The sequence below is a fragment of the Podarcis muralis genome, chromosome 5 (assembly GCF_964188315.1).
Source record: "Podarcis muralis chromosome 5, rPodMur119.hap1.1, whole genome shotgun sequence".
Lineage (NCBI taxonomy): Eukaryota > Metazoa > Chordata > Lepidosauria > Squamata > Lacertidae > Podarcis > Podarcis muralis.
Genome location: NC_135659.1, coordinates 6440761 through 6461031, shown reverse-complemented (window position 1 = coordinate 6461031; position 20271 = coordinate 6440761). Strand labels below are relative to the sequence as shown.

Genomic DNA, 20271 nt, shown 5'->3' with positions numbered 1-20271 from the left:
CACCCCTTCCCCCAAATCCATCTTTCTGGTCCTTGGCAGTTACAACTACCAACTCTTTCAAGTGCTAGTGATCTCAAGATAGCTGCTGTCAGAGAAACTGGTCAACATGTTTCCAAAGACAGCCACAACACCTGAAGACTAACTGGAGCTCCAATACCAGCTTCTCCTCCTTTTCCCTCCTAAAAACAGTATGAGATGGGTGAAAATAATAATAATAATAATAATAATAATAATAATAATAATAATAATAATAATTTATTATTTGTACCCCGCCCATCTGGCTGGGTTTCCCCAGCCACTCTGGGCGGCTTCCATAGAAACCAGAAAACACTAAAATATCATACATTAAAAACTTCCCTGAACAGGGCTGCCTTAAGATGTCTTCTGAATGTCAGGTAGTTATTTATCGTTTTGACATCTGATGGGAGGGCGTTCCACAGGGCGGGCGCCACTACTGAAAAGGCCCTCTGCCTGGTTCCCTGTAGCTTTGCTTCTCGCAATAAGGGAACCGCCAGAAGGCCCTCGGCGCTGGACCTCAGCGTCCGGGCAGAACGATGGGGGTGGAGACGCTCCTTCAGGTATACTGGGCCGAGGCCGTTTAGGGCTTTAAAGGTCAACACCAGCACTTTGAATTGTGCTCGGAAACGTACTGGGAGCCAATGTAGGTCTTTCAAGACCGGTGTTATGTGGTCTCGGCGGCCGCCCCCAGTCACCAGTCTAGCTGCCGCATTCTGGATTAGCTGTAGTTTCCGAGTCACCTTCAAAGGTAGCCCCACGTAGAGCACATTGCAGTAGTCCAAGCGGGAGATAACTAGAGCATGCACCACTCTGGCGAGACAGTCCACGGGCAGGTAGGGTCTCAGCCTGCATACCAGGTGGAGTTGGTAGACAGCTGCCCTGGATACAGAATTGACCTGCGCCTCCATGGACAGCTGTGAGTCCAAAATGACTCCCAGGCTACGCACCTGGTCCTTCAGGGGCACAGTTACCCTATTCAGGACCAGGGAGTCCTCCACACCAGCCCGCCCCCTGTCCCCCAAAAACAGTACTTCTGTCTTGTCAGGATTCAGCCTCAATCCATTAGCCGCCATCCATCCTCCAACCGCCTCCAGGCACTCACACAGGACCTTCACGGCCTTCACTGGTTCTGATTTGAAAGAGAGGTAGAGCTGGGTATCATCTGCATATTGATGGACACCCAGTCCAAACCCCCTGATGATCTCTCCCAGCGGCTTCATATAGATGTTAAAAAGCATGGGGGAGAGGACGGAACCCTGAGGGACCCCACAAGTGAGGACCCAAGGGTCTGAACACTCATCCCCCACCACCACTTTCTGAACACGGCCCAGGAGGATAGAGCGAAACCACTGTATAACAGTGCCCCCAGCTCCCAACCCCTCTAGACGGTCCAGAAGGATGTTATGGTCAATTGTATCAAAGGCCGCTGAGAGATCCAGCAGAACTAGGAAACAGCTCTCACCTTTGTCCCTAACCCACCAGAGATCATCGACCAGCGCGACCAAGGCAGTTTCAGTCCCATGATGAGGCCTGAACCCCGATTGGAAGGGATCCAAATGGTCCGCATCCTCCAGGCGTGCCTGGAGTTGTTCAGCAACCAAAGATGAGCTAAACTTGCAGGGCTGGTAAAATTATTACCTACCATTTTTTAGCACAAAATGCAAGATCTCTGTAACTATGGGACACAATTTCAGGTTGCCCACCCCATAGGCAGCCAATCCGGCTATGCAACAGGGTGACTCTCTGTCAGGGCTGTGCTGTGGAGGCAGGCAATGAGTCTGCTTCAGCACAATGTGGGATAGCTAAGTTGGTAGAGCATGAGAGACTTAATTTCAGTGTTGTGGGTTCAAGCCTCATGTCGGGCAAAAGATTCCTGCATTGCTGGGGGTTGGACTAGATGACCCTGGGGTCCCTACAATTCTATAATTCTATATATGATCTAGTTAAACTAGATTCAGAGTGTGTTTTGTTGTTGCTGCTGCTCATCTTCTTCAGAAACAAAACTGCAGCAAAACATGAGCGAGATGAGCAGGACGGGACGGACAGGAGTCTGAATCAGGTTGTGAAGACTTTGCATCCCAGAGAGATCAGTCATGCTGGTCACTTAAGTCTTTGGACAAAGGGGTCAGCAGTTTCAGAAGATCAGCCTGCTTCTTCTGGCACTCACCATCAAAATGTCATCCAGTTCATCATTTTTTTTTAAATTAAAAATAGGTTTCAATGTTACACAACACAGTCACGGGCATGGCATTAAGATTATGGTGTCATTTCACATGGTGTTAAAACACGGACAGTCCATGCAGGTTCTACACAGACAGGTTTGTGAGGCTGGTGGAAGAGCTTTACTTGCTTTTTCCCTTACGTGTGGAAAAAAGGGAGACCAGGTTTGAACCCTGAATCCTTTTATGCAAGCAGGGCTATAAAGGAAAATACCTTTGATGAAACCTGGTTTCCCAGTTCATCATTCATCTAGTTCATGTCCTCCAGGGACAGCTAAAAGCTATTCTCTCAGACGTTCCCAGAAGCTACATAGTGGATAGCAAGCGCCCAGATGCTGACCTGGGTGGTGAGGTTCTTTCTGACCCAGATTCTTCTCTACGGCTGAAGTCATACATAATACTGAAAGGGCGCTGAAAACACATTCTTCAGATGTGCTGCCAGTCCATTCTCACAGATGTAGACAGTGAGGCCCCTCCCCGATTTCTGCCTCTTCTTCCTCTTGCTCCATCTGGGGGAAATTAACAAGGCAGCCAGATGCAAGAGGCGGGCAGGGCTCCCATACCTTTATTGGTTGCTTAAAAGGAGGATTACAGAATAGGAAGCTCCTTCCAGGGGTGCTGTGTTTATCTGACAATTATTCACACATGCAAGACGGTAGAATGTGGCAAGATTTTCACTAATTTGAAACACTAATTTAGCAACTTGGTAACCCGGAGAAGAGGAGAAAGACACAACAATTGTTTTTAATTGAGCTTAGAACAAAAAAAGCAAAATTGACAATAATTCTTCTGCTTGTTGCCAGCCTGGGGCGCTTCCCCAGATGGGAGACAGCAATTTCCAGATGCACCGTGCAAAGCTGGGAAGAGCCTCCTAGCCGTGGAAACATCTGTGCAAGGGAATAAGGGAGTGAACAGCTGGAGCCAATTAGCATATTGTGCCTTCTTGGGTTCTCTTTCAAATTTCACTTCTGCACTACAATATAACTTTGTAACGAAGTGCACAAACACACGTGCATGAACAGGCACACACACACACACCAGAGACAGATGTTTTGCTCTGAAGTCCATGGCTGGCAGCAGTGGGCACCTTGAGATAAAACCTTTCCTTTGCTATGCCTGGTATGTTGCACACACATTGAGTCTCTCCCTGAGTTCCAGCTCTTATTCTGGTTGCTGTCTTTAAGCAGAGGAAGGAGGGTAAGGTGGTCCGATACAAAGAATCTCAGGGCTTCTATACTTTCAACAACTGTATTGAAGAGGAAGTCTCAGCAGATGCACCTTCTTGCATGCCTGCACGACAAGCTCCCCCAGTCGAAAAGAGAGATCGAGAGAAATCCTCCCTTCACTACTCCTTAAAGGTCCAAGTGTTCTGTGCTCCCTTGCATCTTACCCCAAGGCAGAATTTAGATTACACAAAGGCATTCTGGTCAGGTGTAAAAGAATAGAGAGAACATTATGCCCACCAGCACCAGTCACACATCACAGGTTGGAAGGTGTACTTGTGGAGACACCCTGGAAAATCACAGGTGTGTGCTGCTTTTACATGTGAGTAGAACACTTGAAGTGTCCCAAAGAGACTACCAACTCAGCGCACCCAATTCAGAGTTGAGGGTCACTACTTCACTCCCCTGCCAGAGCGGTCATCCCTTTACACAAGGGTTTCAAACTTTCTGTCTTCCGACATCAATGTTATCTACTGAGGAATCCCTTGCAAGTCCACCCAAGGACCCTGAATGCTGCAGAGGATCCAGGGCCGGCCCACTCATGGGGTGGACTGAGGCAGCTGCCTTGGGCGGCAGAATCCTACAGGGTGGTCGCCCACCCCATTGCCGCTGCTAGAGAAGCAGAGGTAGGGGCTGCATCCGGTGAGATCTCACGAGAGCACCAAGCTGCTGCCCTGTGACCCAGTAAGCAAGGCTTTAGAAGAGAGGTAGGGACGGTGCCTTCCTGTTTCGCCTGTAACTCTCCTATGTATACATTCAGCCCTTGTATATCAACGGGGAACGGGTGGAGAGGGTGGCGGAATTCAGGTTTTTGGGAGTAACTATCGATCAGGGCATGACTTGGAGCGCAAATACCACTGCTCTGGTGAAGAAGGCCCAGCAGAGAATTTATTTCCTCAGACTTTTGAAGAAGAACAATCTGAGTGAGAGACTGCTGGTGTCCTTCTACCGAGGCTCCATAGAGAGCATTCTTACATACTGTATTTGTGCTTGGTTCTCCAGTTGTACAGCTAGGGAGAGGAAGGTGCTCCAGAAGGTCATAACCACAGCCCAAAGGATTATTGGTCATCCTCTCCCATCTTTGGAAGAACTGTATGGTTCCCGTTGTCTTAGGAAAGCAAACAACATCCTGCAGGATTCATCTCACCCGGGACACAGTCTGTTTGCACTACTGCCTTCTGGCAGGAGATATAGAAACATCAAGTCAAGGACAAATAGACTGAAAAACAGTTTCTATCCAAGAGCTGTGGCCTTTTTGAATGCTGTAACTCGATAGTGTGACCTGGGAGTTTGATGGGTGTTGGTGTGGGTGTGGCTGGAATGTGGTTTGTTTGGTTGTTGTTGTTGTTTTGCTTTTGTTGTTTTTAAGGGATGGCATCCAATTTCGTTGCACTTGTGCAATGTTGCACTTGTGTAATGACAATAAAGAATCTATTCTATTCTATTCTATCTATTCTATTCTATTCTATTCTATTCTATGTTGTGCATTGCAGAAGAAGCTCAGTAATAATGGGAAACAGTTTCCCCCCGAAAAGCATGTCTGCCTTTACTTATCTGCTAACTGAGAATCCCCAACCAGCTTCTGAGGAACTTCCTGGGGCAAGTGTCCAAAAACTGCTGTCCTAAAGTGAAGGACAGTGTATGGAGAGTGTATGGAAGTATGGAAGTGAGAGCTGGACCGTAAAGAATTGATGCTTTTGAATTATGGTGCTGGAGGAGACTCTTGAGAGTCCCATGGACTGCAAGAAGATCAAACCTATCCATTCTTAAGGAAATCAGCCCTGAGTGCTCACTGGAAGGACAGATCCTGAAGCTGAGACTCCAATACTTTGGCCACCTCATGAGAAGAGAAGACTCCCTGGAAAAGACCCTGATGTTGGGCAAGATGGAGGGCACTACTTTCCCAGGGGACGACAGAGGAAGAGATGGTTGGGCAGTGTTCTTGAAGCTACCAGCATGAGTTTGACCAAACTGTGTGAGGCAGTGGAAGACAGGAGTGCCTGGTGTGCTCTGGTCCATGGGGTCACGAAGAGTCGGACACGACTAAACGACTAAACAACAACAACAAAGTGAAGGAGCATCAGGACTTCTGATTCAGTCAAAGCTCTTTTAACCCTTTAGTGGTTCATCTGTAGTAGGGGGCACAGGACTCCCGCCTCCCCTCACAAACATTTACCCTCCTTGTTTCCTGACCGCTATGGACCGCCATGAAAGAGAGCCAGCAACAAGATCTTTACCACTCTGGTGCTTCTCTGGTGCTATCAGTGCCTTTGGAAGGGCCATCTGGATCAGGACCACAATGGGGTGGGGGGAGACTGAGCACAAATACATATGAGGCTACATTCTGGAAATACAGGAAACTTTGGGAAAGCTGATCATGGATCTGACCATGTAACATGCGGTTTTCCCCTAGGTCCAGAGCCTAGGACACCCATGTCTTCTACAAGCAAACCATCTGCAAGGGACATTCCACCTCTGGTTGTGCCCACATTATGATTTGCAAAGCCTTTTGTTCTCTGCCCCTTGCTGCTCCTCACAACTCGGTGCGCATCTTGCCACACTCTCCTCTTACTTGCCCTTCTGCGTGCCAGGACTTACAATCGCTTTACGAGCAGCAGATGGAATAGACATTCATCATGTGCTTAGATCTCTGGACAACATTGTTATTAAGTCTGACTTAATTTCTACCCACCCTCCTATAAAACCGAATTGATAACAGCTTCTAGGCTGTCCCCTTTCCGTTGCTTTCCCAGACTCCTCAAACATAGGAGTCTCCAACTGTCAGGATCCGGGCCAGTATATGGCAGTGCGCACATGGGCATGAGTCAGAGACTGGGCTTGGGTGCAAGAGATCCATCTGGCTGTCAGCAGTTCACAGATCATGGTGTCATCATCAATGTCAAGAGAGATTTTGTAACCAAATCAGGGCAGGAAAACAGGTGCAAGGAAGGAAGGAGTGCAGACAAAGGCATGGGAACAAGAGTGAAGAGCAGGCAGGATGGGGAAAAGGCAACAGGGACCCTGTCACAATCCTTATTGGCCACATTCTGGAGCTTTGTTCCTACGTTGTCATTTCTGAGCACCCTTTCGTACTCACCACTCGCATGGTGGGAAAACGGTGGCATTTTGCCAGTAATCCAAATCATGGTCAGTACCTGGTTGAATACATAGGAAGCGCACCTCTTCTCGTGGCAAAAGAGGGTCTCCCAGAGCTCTTGCAAGTTTGAGATTCCTTTTCAGAGCAGAGGGTCTGGTCTCAGGACCACCCCACTGAGCCCTATCATGTTGCAGCCTGAGCTGCAGAGAGGCCCATCTTCTCTATTTTTATTTATTTATATTTGCATTTTCAAAAACAGGAGCAGAGAGCGTATTTAACCCCCCTCCCCTTCCCCTGTCCCACTTACAACTTCGTACCAAATACAGCATATATACATATACCATATGACATCCCTTCCACACTTTTCCTGGTTCCTTTGCTTTTCTGCTACTCCACGTAAGCCACATCTTTTTCATCACCCAACTTGTTATCTATTACATTATCTATTTCAACTCTGCTGGATTCACTGGAGACCTGCAAAGCTATGTATATGTCTATACTGGTTCTTAAAATATTCACTAAACATTTTCTATTCCTCCTTATATTCCTTATCTTCATTTTCTCTTATTCTGTTTGCAAGACCAGCCAGTTCAGCACATTTGAACAATTTAGACCGTCATTCTTCCTTAGTGGCGACTATACTTGTTCTCCACCTTTGTGCCAATAAGGTTCTAGCTGTGGTGGTGGCGTATAGCAATAAACTCTTTTGGGTTTTTTGGGGACCTCTGTTGTTACCATCCCCAAGAGGAAAATCTCAGGTGTCTTGGGGAGAGGCCCATCTGCTCTAGAAAGGAGGGTAAGCAGGACGGCAGGTTGGAGCCAGGAGTGCTGGCCAAGGAGGGAGGCTGTGAGGCGCAGCCCTGAACTCCAGCCACACACACTTCCCGCCCCCTGGAAAAACAGAGAGGAGAAAAGCAAAGCTAAGAATTATGGAAAGGAAAGAGAAGGGACACCAACTGGAAGCAAAATGACACTGATTCAAAGAGACACGTTGGGAGACAGACTAATAAAGTCCGAGACGTGTCTCAAGAGGAGCCGCCTGACCTGTGTCTGAACAGGACGCAGAAGTATTTGGCTGACCCTAGTCGATAGCCACCACATTGCAAATGTTCTTTTCAGCACAAAGGGCAGCGTACTGACAGCCTCTTCACACACTATAAATCTCCTGCACAGAAAAAAGCACGCCCAGATCACATGCAAACATACGTCCCACACACATTTCATTTTGGGTGTGTTCTACAATAACACTCAATGAACAGGTCATCTGGAGGAGCCCTCAATGCCTTTCACTAGGTATAAAATACATTTTGATCACTTGTGTGTTCTTAAAATGGCGAGTCCGTGAATCTCAGCATTCTACACATCATGGAACATGCAAGAGGACACTGGCCAATAAGTGGTTCTGGGTAGTCTTCCATGGAGAAACAGAAAGATTCCTCGACTCTGTTCTACACAAAGCAGCAGAAATGAAGTGTGGTGGCCCATGCCCTTTAGTTTGCTAACATCACACCAATGTCTCACATTGGGGAACTTCAGTCTTTCTCTATACCAATGAAAACCAGATGCCCACTGCCACATCTACCACGTCACTTCAAAATGTCCAAGGCCCCTGTCACCCCAACTGGTGCTCTTGCCCACTCCAAATAATCTACAGTGGTACCTCGGGTTAAGTACCTAATTTGTTCCGGAGGTCCGTTCTTAACCTGAAACTGTTCTTAACCTGAAACACCACTTTAGCTAATGGGGCCTCCCGCTGCCGCCACGCCGCCGGAACATGATTTCTGTTCTTATCCTGAAGCAAAGTTCTTAACCTGAAGCACTATTTCTGGGTTAGCGGAGTCTGTAACCTGAAGCGTCTGTAACCTTGCTAACACTGTACTTACTTTCTGAACAAGCATCTACTGAGGAGGAATAGAGACTATATACCAAGTGCTAACTTGCTAACTTGGTGGCGCTGTGGTCTATCAGAAGGTTGGTGGCTCAAATCCCCACAACGGGGTGAGCTCCCATTGTTAGGTCCCTGCTCCTGCCAACCTAGCAGTTTGAAAGCACGTCAAAGTGCAAGTAGATAAATAGGTACCGTTCTGGCGGGAAGGTAAACGGCGTTTCCGTGCGCTGCTCTTGTTCGCCAGAAGCGGCTTAGTCATGCTGCCCACATGACCCGGAAGCTGTCTGCGGATAAACGCTGGCTCCCTCAGCCAATAAAGCGAGATGAGCGCCGCAACCCCAGGGTCGTCTGTGACTGGACCTAACAGTTAGAGGTACCTTTACCTTTAACTTGCTAAGCTGTGCATGACACCATTTTGTAAGCCTGTCACAAGTTTTCCCTTTTCCCCCCTCACCATGGAGAGTGTACCACGATGCTCTTCAGATTGCAGGTGGGGAGTTCACATGACTAAATTTCTCCATACAAAAAAAAAAGAAAGAAATTTTAAATCCCCATATGCGGAAAACTGCCATGTCAGTGAGAAGGCTAAGCTAAAACCTTTCTCTCCTGGTATTAAATTGTTCTACCTGCAGGATGTTTTGAGGTCATTGTTTGAATTCAGAAACATTCAGTCATGTGAGCCCCTTCCAATAATCTGAAGCGGAAGAGCCCAGACAAAGGCTTGCCACCTCCTGGAGAACTAGGCTCCAGGTCACTCACTGTGCTACAAAACCCAGGAAGAACTTAAATCCAAAGCTGATGGTCTATCTACAGCTCTACCCCAGCTGCCTAAATACTTTACAGTTACATAAAGTAAAATACTTTACAGTTACATAAAGTAAAATATTACATAAAGTAATATATATATATATATATATATATATATATATAGACGCGGGTAGCGCTGTGGGTAAAACCTCAGTGCCTAGGACTTGCCGATCGCATGGTCGGCGGTTCGAATCCCCACGGCAGGGTGAGCTCCTGTCTTTTGGTCCCAGCTCCTGCCCACCTAGCAGTTCGAAAGCACTCCCGGGTGCAAGTAGATAAATAGGGACCGCTTACCAGCGGGAAGGTAAACGGCGTTTCCGTATGCTGCACTGGTGCTGGCTCGCCAGAGCAGCTTCGTCACGCTGGCCACGTGACCCGGAAGTGTCTCCGGACAGCGCTGGCCTCCGGCCTCTTAAGTGAGATGGGCGCGCAACCCTAGAGTTGGACACGACTGGCCCGTACGGGCAGGGGTACCTTTACCTTTAAAGTAAAATATAAGGCTTAAGTTCACCTTCCCAGTTGCCCTGTTGTTAACTGCTTTGCTTTACTCTGGCACAGCAGACCTTGCTGAGTCAAGAATATAGCTAGCTAAGCCTCCAGAAAATGTGAGACAAAGAACAAACATATAATCTCCTTGCCACAATCATCGTGGTGATCATCCCCACCTAAGTAACAACCCCCACAACGGTCTCCCTCGGGAGGTGATGGACTCTCCTTCCTTGGAAACCCAGCCAGATGGGCGGTGTAATAATAATAATAATAATAATAATAATAATAATAATAATAATAATAATAATAGGTTTTTAAGCAGAGGTTGGATGGCCATCTGTCATGGATGTTTTAGCTGAGATTCCTGCCTTGCAGAGGGTTGGACTAGATGACCCTTGGGGTCCCTTCCAACTCTTACAATTCTCTGATTCTCTATCAAGCTTAGAGTTTGTGGGGATATGGATTATGTTTATTTAATCATGAGCTGGTTCTATGTAAAATTGAGGATTAAATTTGGCGAAATGTGAAGTGTGGGAGACGCTGGGAGATTGGCAGTGTTTTAGACGGGGGGAATGTATATTACATATTTATATTCTCTCTCTATATATATTTTCTAGGGGTTTCATTTTCACCCTCTGCATGCAGCCCCAGTGAGGATGAACTGTTTATTACTGGGGCCAGATGCCAGGCAGCCCTGTTCAAGGCCAGGGAGGAGTGTGTGTGTGTGTGTGTGTGTGTGTTGTCTGCGGGGAAGCAAGGCCTGTTTTTCTCAGGCAAAATGTTGCTCAAGAGGTATCAGAAGGAAATGTTTCAAAATGGATGAATGACCATTACTGATAGGTAAAAGAGGATTTACTCTGCTTGATTATTTTGAGGTTACAACAATGTATAAAAGCCATAGCAGAAATTGGCAATTGAACAGGGTGATGTTTAGGGTGAAGGGATGAATGTATTTTGAAATGATAGTTGGAAAAGTTATTTTATTGCCTGCCCTTGCCCCAGTAGGCTATGCTCTTTTTAGTTGGATACAAGTCTGCAAAAGACTTATGTTTGGGCCATGAAACACTTTGAGCGACACCTACGACACTTGATCTTAGCCAAAGGTCCGAGAACTGTGCACACAGCCCTTAGCTTCTTGAAATTAGGATGAGATGAACTGAATAAAAAATACATTATTGTTGTTGTTGTTGTTGTTCCACATGTGTCTGCGTGTGAGATAATGAGAGAAACTTCAGTTGCAACCACATAATGGAATATCGTTTTCCTCCGGCGATAAATCTAGTCCAGTCTGCAACTTATTGCTCTGGCTCCTTGGGGCTTGTTTTGTTTGGTGTTTTTTAATGGTAGCTGGTAGACAGAATCAATCACACAAGCGGTAATCCCCTGCAAATGGAACTTAATAGATTTTTTAAAAGGCAGCCTATTGACCCAGAGACCTTAATGGCTCAGGAGCTGCTTGAGTCTGGCGTGCAAATTCGCCAGCAGACAGTTTATAAATGCACACAAATCGAAAAGGGTAGTAAAAATCCTTTTAAGTGGCAGGCCCTCCAAAAGCACAACAGAGAATTTCCAGCATTAGAGCTCTTGGTATTTACATTATAACCTCCCATGGTTGCCTCAGTGAGATGCTGAATGGATAGCCGGCAGGGAGCCAGCCTCTTCCTGCCACAGCTGAAGAGGATGACATCACCAGAAAGACAAGCAGGTGTCCAGCAAAGTTTTAGGACTTTGGATTAAGGGAACTGGGCAATAGATGTCAACATCTTGAATTGACCTTTCATTTTAGGTGGAGCTATCACCATGTATTGCCATATGTGAAATTCTGGTGAGAAACTAGGAGGTCCCTACTTGAGAAAAGAATCAAAGGAATTTTTCTAAGCCTTGCAAAGTGATTTGTGACATCTCAACATTGCCACTAGATTTTGCATCAAGTAACATTTCAAAGCAAAATGAAAGACTTCAGCAAAACAACCATGGAATTTTGAGGGAACCCAAAAAGATACAGCATTTGCAATTCCGTTCTATGCATTGAATTTCTCTTTTCTTTTCGTTTTTCTTTTCCGACTGATCAGTGTTGTAATGGGAATTGGGGTTGCTTGTGCGTAAATTCCAAACTGCTCCAAGCTGGTGGTATAGCTAAACCTTTCCCTGGTTTGACAGCCCTTACAACGCGACTGTCTCAGTCACTGGCAGAATCCGTCAGTGGGCGCTTCCTAAACTTCTTCCAACATAAGAATTCCTTGACTCCAAGTCTCCTCCTAGATTCTCTGCGCGGAAGCTTTCTGCGCAGTGTGGGCGTGCCAAGCGGAGGTCCTGCGCTCTCCCCGCTGATCTCACTGGAAGAGTCTCGGAGCCTTCCCTCCGAAGTACTCTCCGCCTCCCCTTTCTTCCTGGTGTCACCTTGATTCCCTTCCCCAGCGGAAGCTCTCTCTCTCCTTGCTAGTTCCCTCCCCTGCCTCATTGGGGAGCCTTACCTCTCCTCTTGTCTCTGATGGCAGTTCCCTGACAAGTGTGAATCATTCTGTCAGGCAGTGTGAAATGTGGGATAGAGTCTTGCACCTCTGAGCCTTAGGTGGGAGTCCCAGCTCTGCCTTGGGATCACTGTCTTGGCCTCAAGCAGATTCAATTCCCACTCTTTGCACAGGAGAAAGAGTGACCCCAAGAATAGTGCATGGATTAAATGAATGCAGGTTATAATGCACTTTGCAAATGAAAAGTGCTGTATTAGATTTATGATTATGACAATGCCCACCTGCGTAGTTCAATTTCCTGGGTCATAGATGTTGTTTTTTAATTTAGGATAGCCGTAAGTAAAGGTAAAGGGACCCCTGACCATTAGGTCCAGTCGTGACCGACTCTGGGGTTGCGGCGCTCATCTCGCTTTACTGGCCGAGGGAGCCGGCGTACAGCTTCCGGGTCATGTGGCCAGCAGGACTAAGCCGCTTCTGGTGAACCACAGCAGCACACGGAAACACCGTTTACCTTCCTGCCGGAGTGGTACCTATTTATCTACTTGCACTTGATGTACTTTCGAACTGCTAGGTTGGCAGGAGCAGGGACCGAGCAACGGGAGCTCACCCAGTCGCGGGGATTCGAACCGCCAACCTTCTGATCGGCAAGCCCTAGGCTCTGTGGTTTAACCCACAGCACCACCCGCGTCCCACTCTACTCTTATTCACAAGTGCACCTGTTTATAGAACTTATCCGCACCTCCCCTAAGAATGTGGATGGAGGATTGCCTTGACATGTGCAGCGTTTTCTTCACATTCTATTCAAAGCAAAGAAGGGTCTCACTCAGTTGCACCTTTTCTAGTGCACAATGAGAATGCCATCTCAGTTTATCAAATGATACATGCATGGGAGGCTGAATGTGACTTTGGTTTTCCGTAACTGGACCGAGATACATGGAATAGTTACTAGAGATCTGTAAGTTAGGAGCACTGATGCTGATTGAAGCTCCTTCCAGCAGTACAAACTCCAGTAGCTATTGCTCAGTGAATGTAAATGCTTAATTGCCCAGATGTGTGATATGTACAGGTAGGTTGATTTATATTATGTTATTATATTATATTATATGATTTATATTTTAAGACTATTTTATGCTCTTACTTATTTCTTTGCACAGAGGAGGGTGGACTTGTACTAGAGTGGAATCTAGGAAGGCGTCGTCATCACAACCGTACGACCAAGAACCTAAAATCATCACATGCTTTAATATGGTGCTTACCATAAAGAATCCAACATCAGATATGGCTGCGTAAATGCCTCTTTGTCTGCTAAAGAACTATTTGCAGTACTGTTACCTCCTGCAACAAGACTCTTCCCTCGTTTTATTTCTTATGAAATGAATTCTCATCCAAATATATATTTAGATCAAGGCCCTGAGCGTTCCAGGTAGCAGAAGACTGTATACAGGCCAGAAGTCTCTTTTTCTCTGGGATATGAAAGGGCACTCATTATTTTTTTTTCTTGGGGGGGGGGGATTTGTAATGTAAGAATCACATTTTAAACTCTGTACCAGAGGAATTAAAAAAAAAATTAAACCCCCGGCCTGCTTCTCTCCCCACAATGTTACCCTTGGCAGCCGAGGGTCTCTGGCTCTTGGAGTCGTCTCCCCCACGGCCTCTTCCAGGCTTGTTTGGACTGCGGGGCTATGGAGCCTTCGGGTTCCATGGCCTCTCACTCTGAACAGGAACAATTCCTATTTCCTAAAATAATGGCCCTGACCAAGCCAAAGAAAACTAAAAACAATATATTCATTTAACAACACTAACAATTTCACCAGAACTTGCCAACTAAAATGCTAGCTAAATCATTCCAAGAAAGGCTTTCTACTGGACCTGAAGAAATCCCAAAAAACTCCTCTCGCTGACACTCATCTTTACTTTTGGATACTAGCAGGCCCCTTGGTGGCGGTCGGTGTGTGTGTGTGTGTGTGTGTGTGTGTGTGTGTGTGTCAATATTAGCAGCTCTATGCGGAAGACTTCCATGTCAATTGGCAAGGAGAAGCACATCACTGTTTAAGGAGTCTCCACATTCACTGGCTGAGTCTACAAACAACACGAGGGATATTCAAATTACAGACATGAAATCAGCTTCAACAGTCATTCTCCCTTCCCATGAGAGCCCAGAGATCTCTAAACAAATAATTATGCGCACCATTGCCAAAATTAAGTTCCAATACAGAGGTGGTGAACATTTTAAGTAGTATAAAGCCGTTAAATGTCTGAACCTGAAATAGGGCAGAAGCAGGTATTGGAAACCTGTGAACCTCCAGAAGCCATTGGACTACAACACCCATCATCACTGGCCGCTGGCCATGCTGGCTGGAGCCAAGGGAAGCGGGAGTCTAATGGAAGAGGGAGGACCACAGGCTCTCTGCAGGTAGCCAGCCTCAGGCACATTTACTCCTTTCTCCTCCTCCCACCCAGCCCCCATGGGGAAACATCTCTCTCTCCCTTCCAGTACACTGCTAGCACTGCAGCAGCAGTAGTCAGTGCAGACCACTGTTCACATTAGCCTAAACCCAGAGAAATGAATAGTATGAGAGGGGAATCTATGGACATGATCCTGTGGACTTCATTGCAATGGGCTTTGTTGCCTAGGAGTCTCCCTCCCTCCCTCTCTTGTCCGCCCACAACTTACCGGTGTGGAGATTCAGGGTCAAAGCACGTCTTCTTCACGTTGGTCACCCTGGGGTTGCAACAGTCCCCGTCATCAAAATTGTCAAGCATGTTGTTGCATTCCATGTTGCAAACCCCATCCCGGCGCACCCAGTCGTAGCAACGCCCCAGCCGGCGGCAGTCCCCCCCGTCGTAGCCAGTCAGCGGGTGCTCGCACTCGGGGTCACAGTATTCATTGCCAATCTTGCCGGGCTCACAGTTCATGAGGACCACGCGGTGGCGGAGCAAGGAACTCTGCACCTTGTGTACGCTCAGTTGCCAGGTGATGTTATAGCGGCCAAAGGCCCCACTCAGCACCCGGTGCTGGTGGGCAATCTGCTCCTGGGTGACAGTAGGATGGAGCCCCTCGTCGTCATGAATGTTGACGACACGGTAACGGACCACCTTCTCATTCCGCAGTGGCCAGTGGCTGTTGTAGTAGGAGATCAACTCCACGTTGTCGCAGACGGTCTGCCCACAGAGAGGGGGCACGAGCGGTGAGAAAACTGGAGGCTCTGGAGCTTGGAAGGACTCCACCAGCGGGTAGGCGCCATCTTTGAATGTTACCCATTGCTGCTCCAAGCGGCTGAACCTTGCACTGAGCACCATGGTAGCTTCTCTGTCTTCAACCTTTCTCAAGAAGGCTCTCTGGAGTTTCTCCTGGGGTAAAGCAGCATTCCAAATGGCCAGCAGAGCCAGGTGGCCACGGAAGTGGTGCCCGTCCTCCGAGCTGTCACCTCCCAGAATCAAGGTGCGGCAAGAAGCCATGAAGGGACTGTGGAGGGCCCCAGACTGCAGGGAACTACGAGCCACCCGTTCCCCGTTCAGGTACAGCAGCATCTGCTTCCCGTTGTAGGTGGCGGCCACATGAGCCCACGTATTGAGTTCATAGCGGTGTGGTACCGATATGGTGGAAGATCTCTTGAAGCGGTCTGTCCGGAGTGAGAAGAAGAATCGGGCATCCTTCTTCCCAGTGTTCTCCTGCGTGCGGATGCCAAGAGTCCAGCCCCTGTCACTGGCAACGTGGGAGCAATTGTCAAACACACCTGAGTGGAGGAGAGAGAGAGAGAGAGAGAAAAAGAATAAAATTCAGCACAGGGAATGCTAGTACAGAGACCACACTACCTCTCAGCTCTAGAACAGAAGGATGAATCCACACTAGATCTTCAAACTGGCTTGGATCCAAGGGCTTCCCTCAAAGAACCCTGGAAACTGCAAGAGATGTGAATAAGTCTTTCTTTAAGAGGGACGACAATTTCCAAGGTTTCTTGCTAGCAAATCTACACCAAAACAGGTTGGAAACGCATTTAAAATTTGGTCCACCAGACACCAATTCAAATTGGGTTCTAATTTGTAGCCACAACGATAGTTGTGCAGTGTGTTCTGTGCTGTGGCTGGATGGTTACGTGGGAGCCGGCTGAAGCTAAATCCTTCGAAGACAGAGGTCCTTTGGCTGGGTCGGGACGATATGGGATTGAGGGGGCAACTCCCATCTCTTGCGTGGGCACAATTAGTGCCAGCACCATCCGTTAAGAGTTTGGGTGTAATCTTCGACACCTCCCTTTCCATGGAGGCGCAGATTGCAGCTACAACAAAGGCGGCATTTGTTGTTTACCTCTCTCGCCCTGACCTAGCCACTGTGATCCATGCGACGGTCACCTCCAGACTGGATTATTGTAACTCGCTCTATGTGGGGCTGCCCTTGAGACTGACCCAGAAACTCCAGCGGGTGCAGAATGCCGCGGTGAGACTCCTTACGGGGTCCTCGCTGCAAGATCACATTCACCCAGTGCTATACCAGCTGCACTGGCTCCCAGTGGAGTACAGGATCAGGTTTAAGGTGATGGTTTTAACATTTAAAGCCCTATACGGCCTAGGACCCTTGTACCTATGGGACCGCCTCTCCTGGTATGTCCCACAGAGGAACTTACGGTCTTCAAATAAAAACATCCTGAAGGTCCCGGGCCACAGAGAGGTTAGGCTGGCCTCAACTAGAGCCAGGGCTTTTTCGGCTGTGGCTCCGATCTGGTGGAACGCTCTGTCACAAGAGACTAGGGCCCTGCGGGACTTGACATCTTTCCGCAGGGCCTGCAAGACAGAGCTGTTCCGCCAAGCCTTTGGTCAGGGCACAGCCTGACTCCCTCCTTTGGCAATCTTCACAGAACATTAGACTAATGGTTGCCATCAATTTGATTTGAATTAATTTTATAATGAAATGATTTTAGAATGTTGTACTATTTTATTGTTGTTAGCCGCCCTGAGCCTGGCTTCGGCTGGGGAGGGCGGGATATAAATAAAATTTATTATTATTATCCAACCCTAATCATTAACCTGGGCTGTCTGGAATCTGCTACATCAGTCATGGCACCGTGAAGGCAGCGAGAAAGGGCACATTCCCTGCACCACATCCATCTAAAGATCTTATTGGAGAAAGAAGTGCTTTGTTCCAAATCTGAGGCAAGAAAAGGAGGAAGACAACCAGTGTGGAGGTGCCCCCATCACATATCCTCTCCAGCACTGAGCTTTTTTTCGGAGGGGGGGGGGGGTCTCCCAAGTTTGCAGCAAATGCCAGTGGTGACAACTGGCCAGTCCCCACAACTGCCACTGAGAAACACACACACACCAAATCCCTGTAGCTGTCCTGAACCTTTTTTTTTTCAGATTGCTTTTTTTAATTCCTAAAAAGGAAAGCGAACACACTGGCCGGAGAATGGCAAAAATTATGGCTGAATCAGCATTAACCTCAAAAGAATATACTTCAGTCATGCAAACTGCAAATCTGGGAGAAAACTCATACTGTGAGTGAGCGCCACCACGGTGACTTCTCTTTAAAGAATACGCCAGTCTTCTTGACCCTGCACTGTGAAAACTTCTATAAACTGGAAAACAGCGATCGATGCCTTCCTGCTGTTGTACAGCTATGCACAATATCATGTTTCACTTTGTAGAAGCTTTATCCTTCCACACACGAACATTCTACTCCTCCTCTGTCCACGATATTGTCACCGGACGGTCGTGGGGTGGGCAGTCATTCCATAAGACGACCTCAGGCATCTCCAACTCCTGAACTATGCAAAGCTCATCATTATAAGAACTGTGCCTGAGTTTTAATTTCTTTTTTTATTAAGTTTTTATTGTTAAAATGGTTCATCATTAATACACATATACAAGCATACAAACATACATTTCATACAATCCTTAAAAGTGTTCAAACATACTTACATTCAATCCCACAAATAGTTCCTTTCCCCATCACCATCCACCACCCCTCACCCCACCTTTGTGTTTGACTTCCAATCTACTCAATTACAATTTCTTTCCACTTCTATTACTTTCTTTCACACACCTTTAGCCTGATTTCATACTTCTTTATCTATTACACATTGTCATCCATCTTATTTGATATTTCAATATTTGAAACGGAACTTGTTTATTCTAATAGGAGTTCTGATTTTTCGATATGATTTTGCAAGTATCTTTTAAACACCTTCCAGTCCCTATCTCTCTTTTCTTTTGAAATCCTTCCAATTTCTTCCATTGTTTTGGATATATTGCAATACTCCAATAATTTGGCAAGCCACTCTGTTTTTGTCGGTATTATACCACTTTTCCAGTTTTTCGCAATCAATAGCCTTGCTGCTACTGTTGCATATAAGTATAAGGTCTTATCTTCTTCCTTTAGGCTTCCTGGTACTATTCCCAATAGAACTGTGCCTGCGTTTTATTCCTCTCCCTCTTCCTTCTCTGTCACATTTCCCTTGTATGTGAACTTTTTCCCCCCATTTAGATTGTATTATTATCATCATTATTATCACTATTATTTATTTATTATCAATAAAAATTATTATTACTAATTCATTGTCACTATTGTTTATATTGCTAGATCAGGATCTTTGCTTGCAACTGAAGGCGGTCTGTAGTCTTCAAGGTCGCAGCAGCAACCAAGTCAGGCTGCATCCAGGGATCAGAACCTGCTTTGTTCAGCTTTGTTCCCTACCAGTGGAGCTATCCAGAGAGTCAGTGCTGACTGAGCAACTAAGCCCCTAGGAAAATCACAGCGGACAGCCCCTGAGTGGCTACTCTTGGTCTCAGTCCTGTCTCTGTTAAACAGGCTTATTTCTTACCTCTTCAACAGAACAAATATTTTCTCAGCTGGCTTACTGGGAGAACTGAATGTAGCCTGGAGAACCACCCTAGCTTCAATTCTGCAACCAGGCCACTCATATTCTGCAGACCGGGTATTTGCATGCATTTTGCATAAATTAATTGGCTGAAATCACCCATGTTTGAGGATACTTAATTTTTTTGCAGGTGAAAAGGGGGGTGGTAAGTAATTAAAGGAGAATGACATGGAAATGTTTCTATGCTCTTGTCCATGAGGGTTAGAATCATGTGTTACTAAGTGTGAACAGTTGCAGGAATATCTTGTCAGGGGCTCATTGCCAGCTCCAAAATTCCCTTCTTCTTGTCAGGGACTCTGAAGCTTGAAGTGGGAACCTCATGGCCTGAAACTGGAGCCCAAACTAGCAAACTGTGCAGTGCACCTGAATGCATTCAACTGCAAGAATCCTCTTAAGGCATAGAAAGAAACAAGAATACGCAACACTGGCCCTGCCTGAAGCCTCTAGGTTGGCCATTCACAAGTCAACAGAAGAATGCCTTCTGCTCAGTGAAGCTGGAGAATATATCCACCACATCTAATGAAAGGACACTTTAGCTGCACATTTAAATATTTTTTATAGCTTGAGGAAATGCTTTCATTAATGTTCTTACCCATCCTGAGCCTTCACGGTGAGGAAATGTTATGTATTTTAAACACATACAAAAATACTCTGCTACCACTGTTCTAGAAGCATCCCTTCCCAGAAGTTTTCCCTCAAGAATCTACTTCTGTTCACAGCCCCTTTTAAGGATGAGTTAGCGCGAAACAACCACAAGGATGCTTTTTTGCGCTCTCTCTCACTGCATGCTCCTCACCATCCAGAGGAGGAGCTTCCACACATTCAATTTCATCAACAAGTGTCTGCCTGGAGCTCTGCATTGTTACCAAAGAGCTTCCACATCTGGAGTCCCATCTGGCATTGGCAAACCGGCTCCCTCCCCTTGATGCTGTTCCAGCTCTTTGCATTTGCCCACTGCCGTCCGAGACTTCACCCTGCTAGAGGCCCAGAAACTACTGCTCAGGAAAAATCAAGAACATTTTCCGGGCCCCTGCGTCAGAAGCCCAGCCAGCAAGTAGGAATATGCCCAGGAATGTGTCTGATGCTGCAATCTGAGAGCTCCACTCCAGCATCGCTTCAAACAAGCAAGCAATTCCCTTCGTCAGGAAGCCAACGTGTGAAACCATCCAACACAGGAGCAAGGGGGT

The 20271-nt window shown here is 46.8% G+C and overlaps 1 protein-coding gene across 2 annotated transcripts in view; it reads right to left on the bottom strand.

Annotated features, from left to right (window-relative positions):
- Nucleotides 1-20271, bottom strand: part of PAPPA2 (pappalysin 2) — a 124486-nt gene that overhangs the window by 86184 nt on the left and 18031 nt on the right. For both annotated transcript variants that reach the window (XM_077928221.1, XM_077928220.1), the window contains exon 2: nt 14887-15949. In XM_077928221.1, coding sequence (XP_077784347.1) covers nt 14887-15949 — 1063 coding nt within the window. The remainder of the gene's footprint in view (nt 1-14886; nt 15950-20271) is intronic.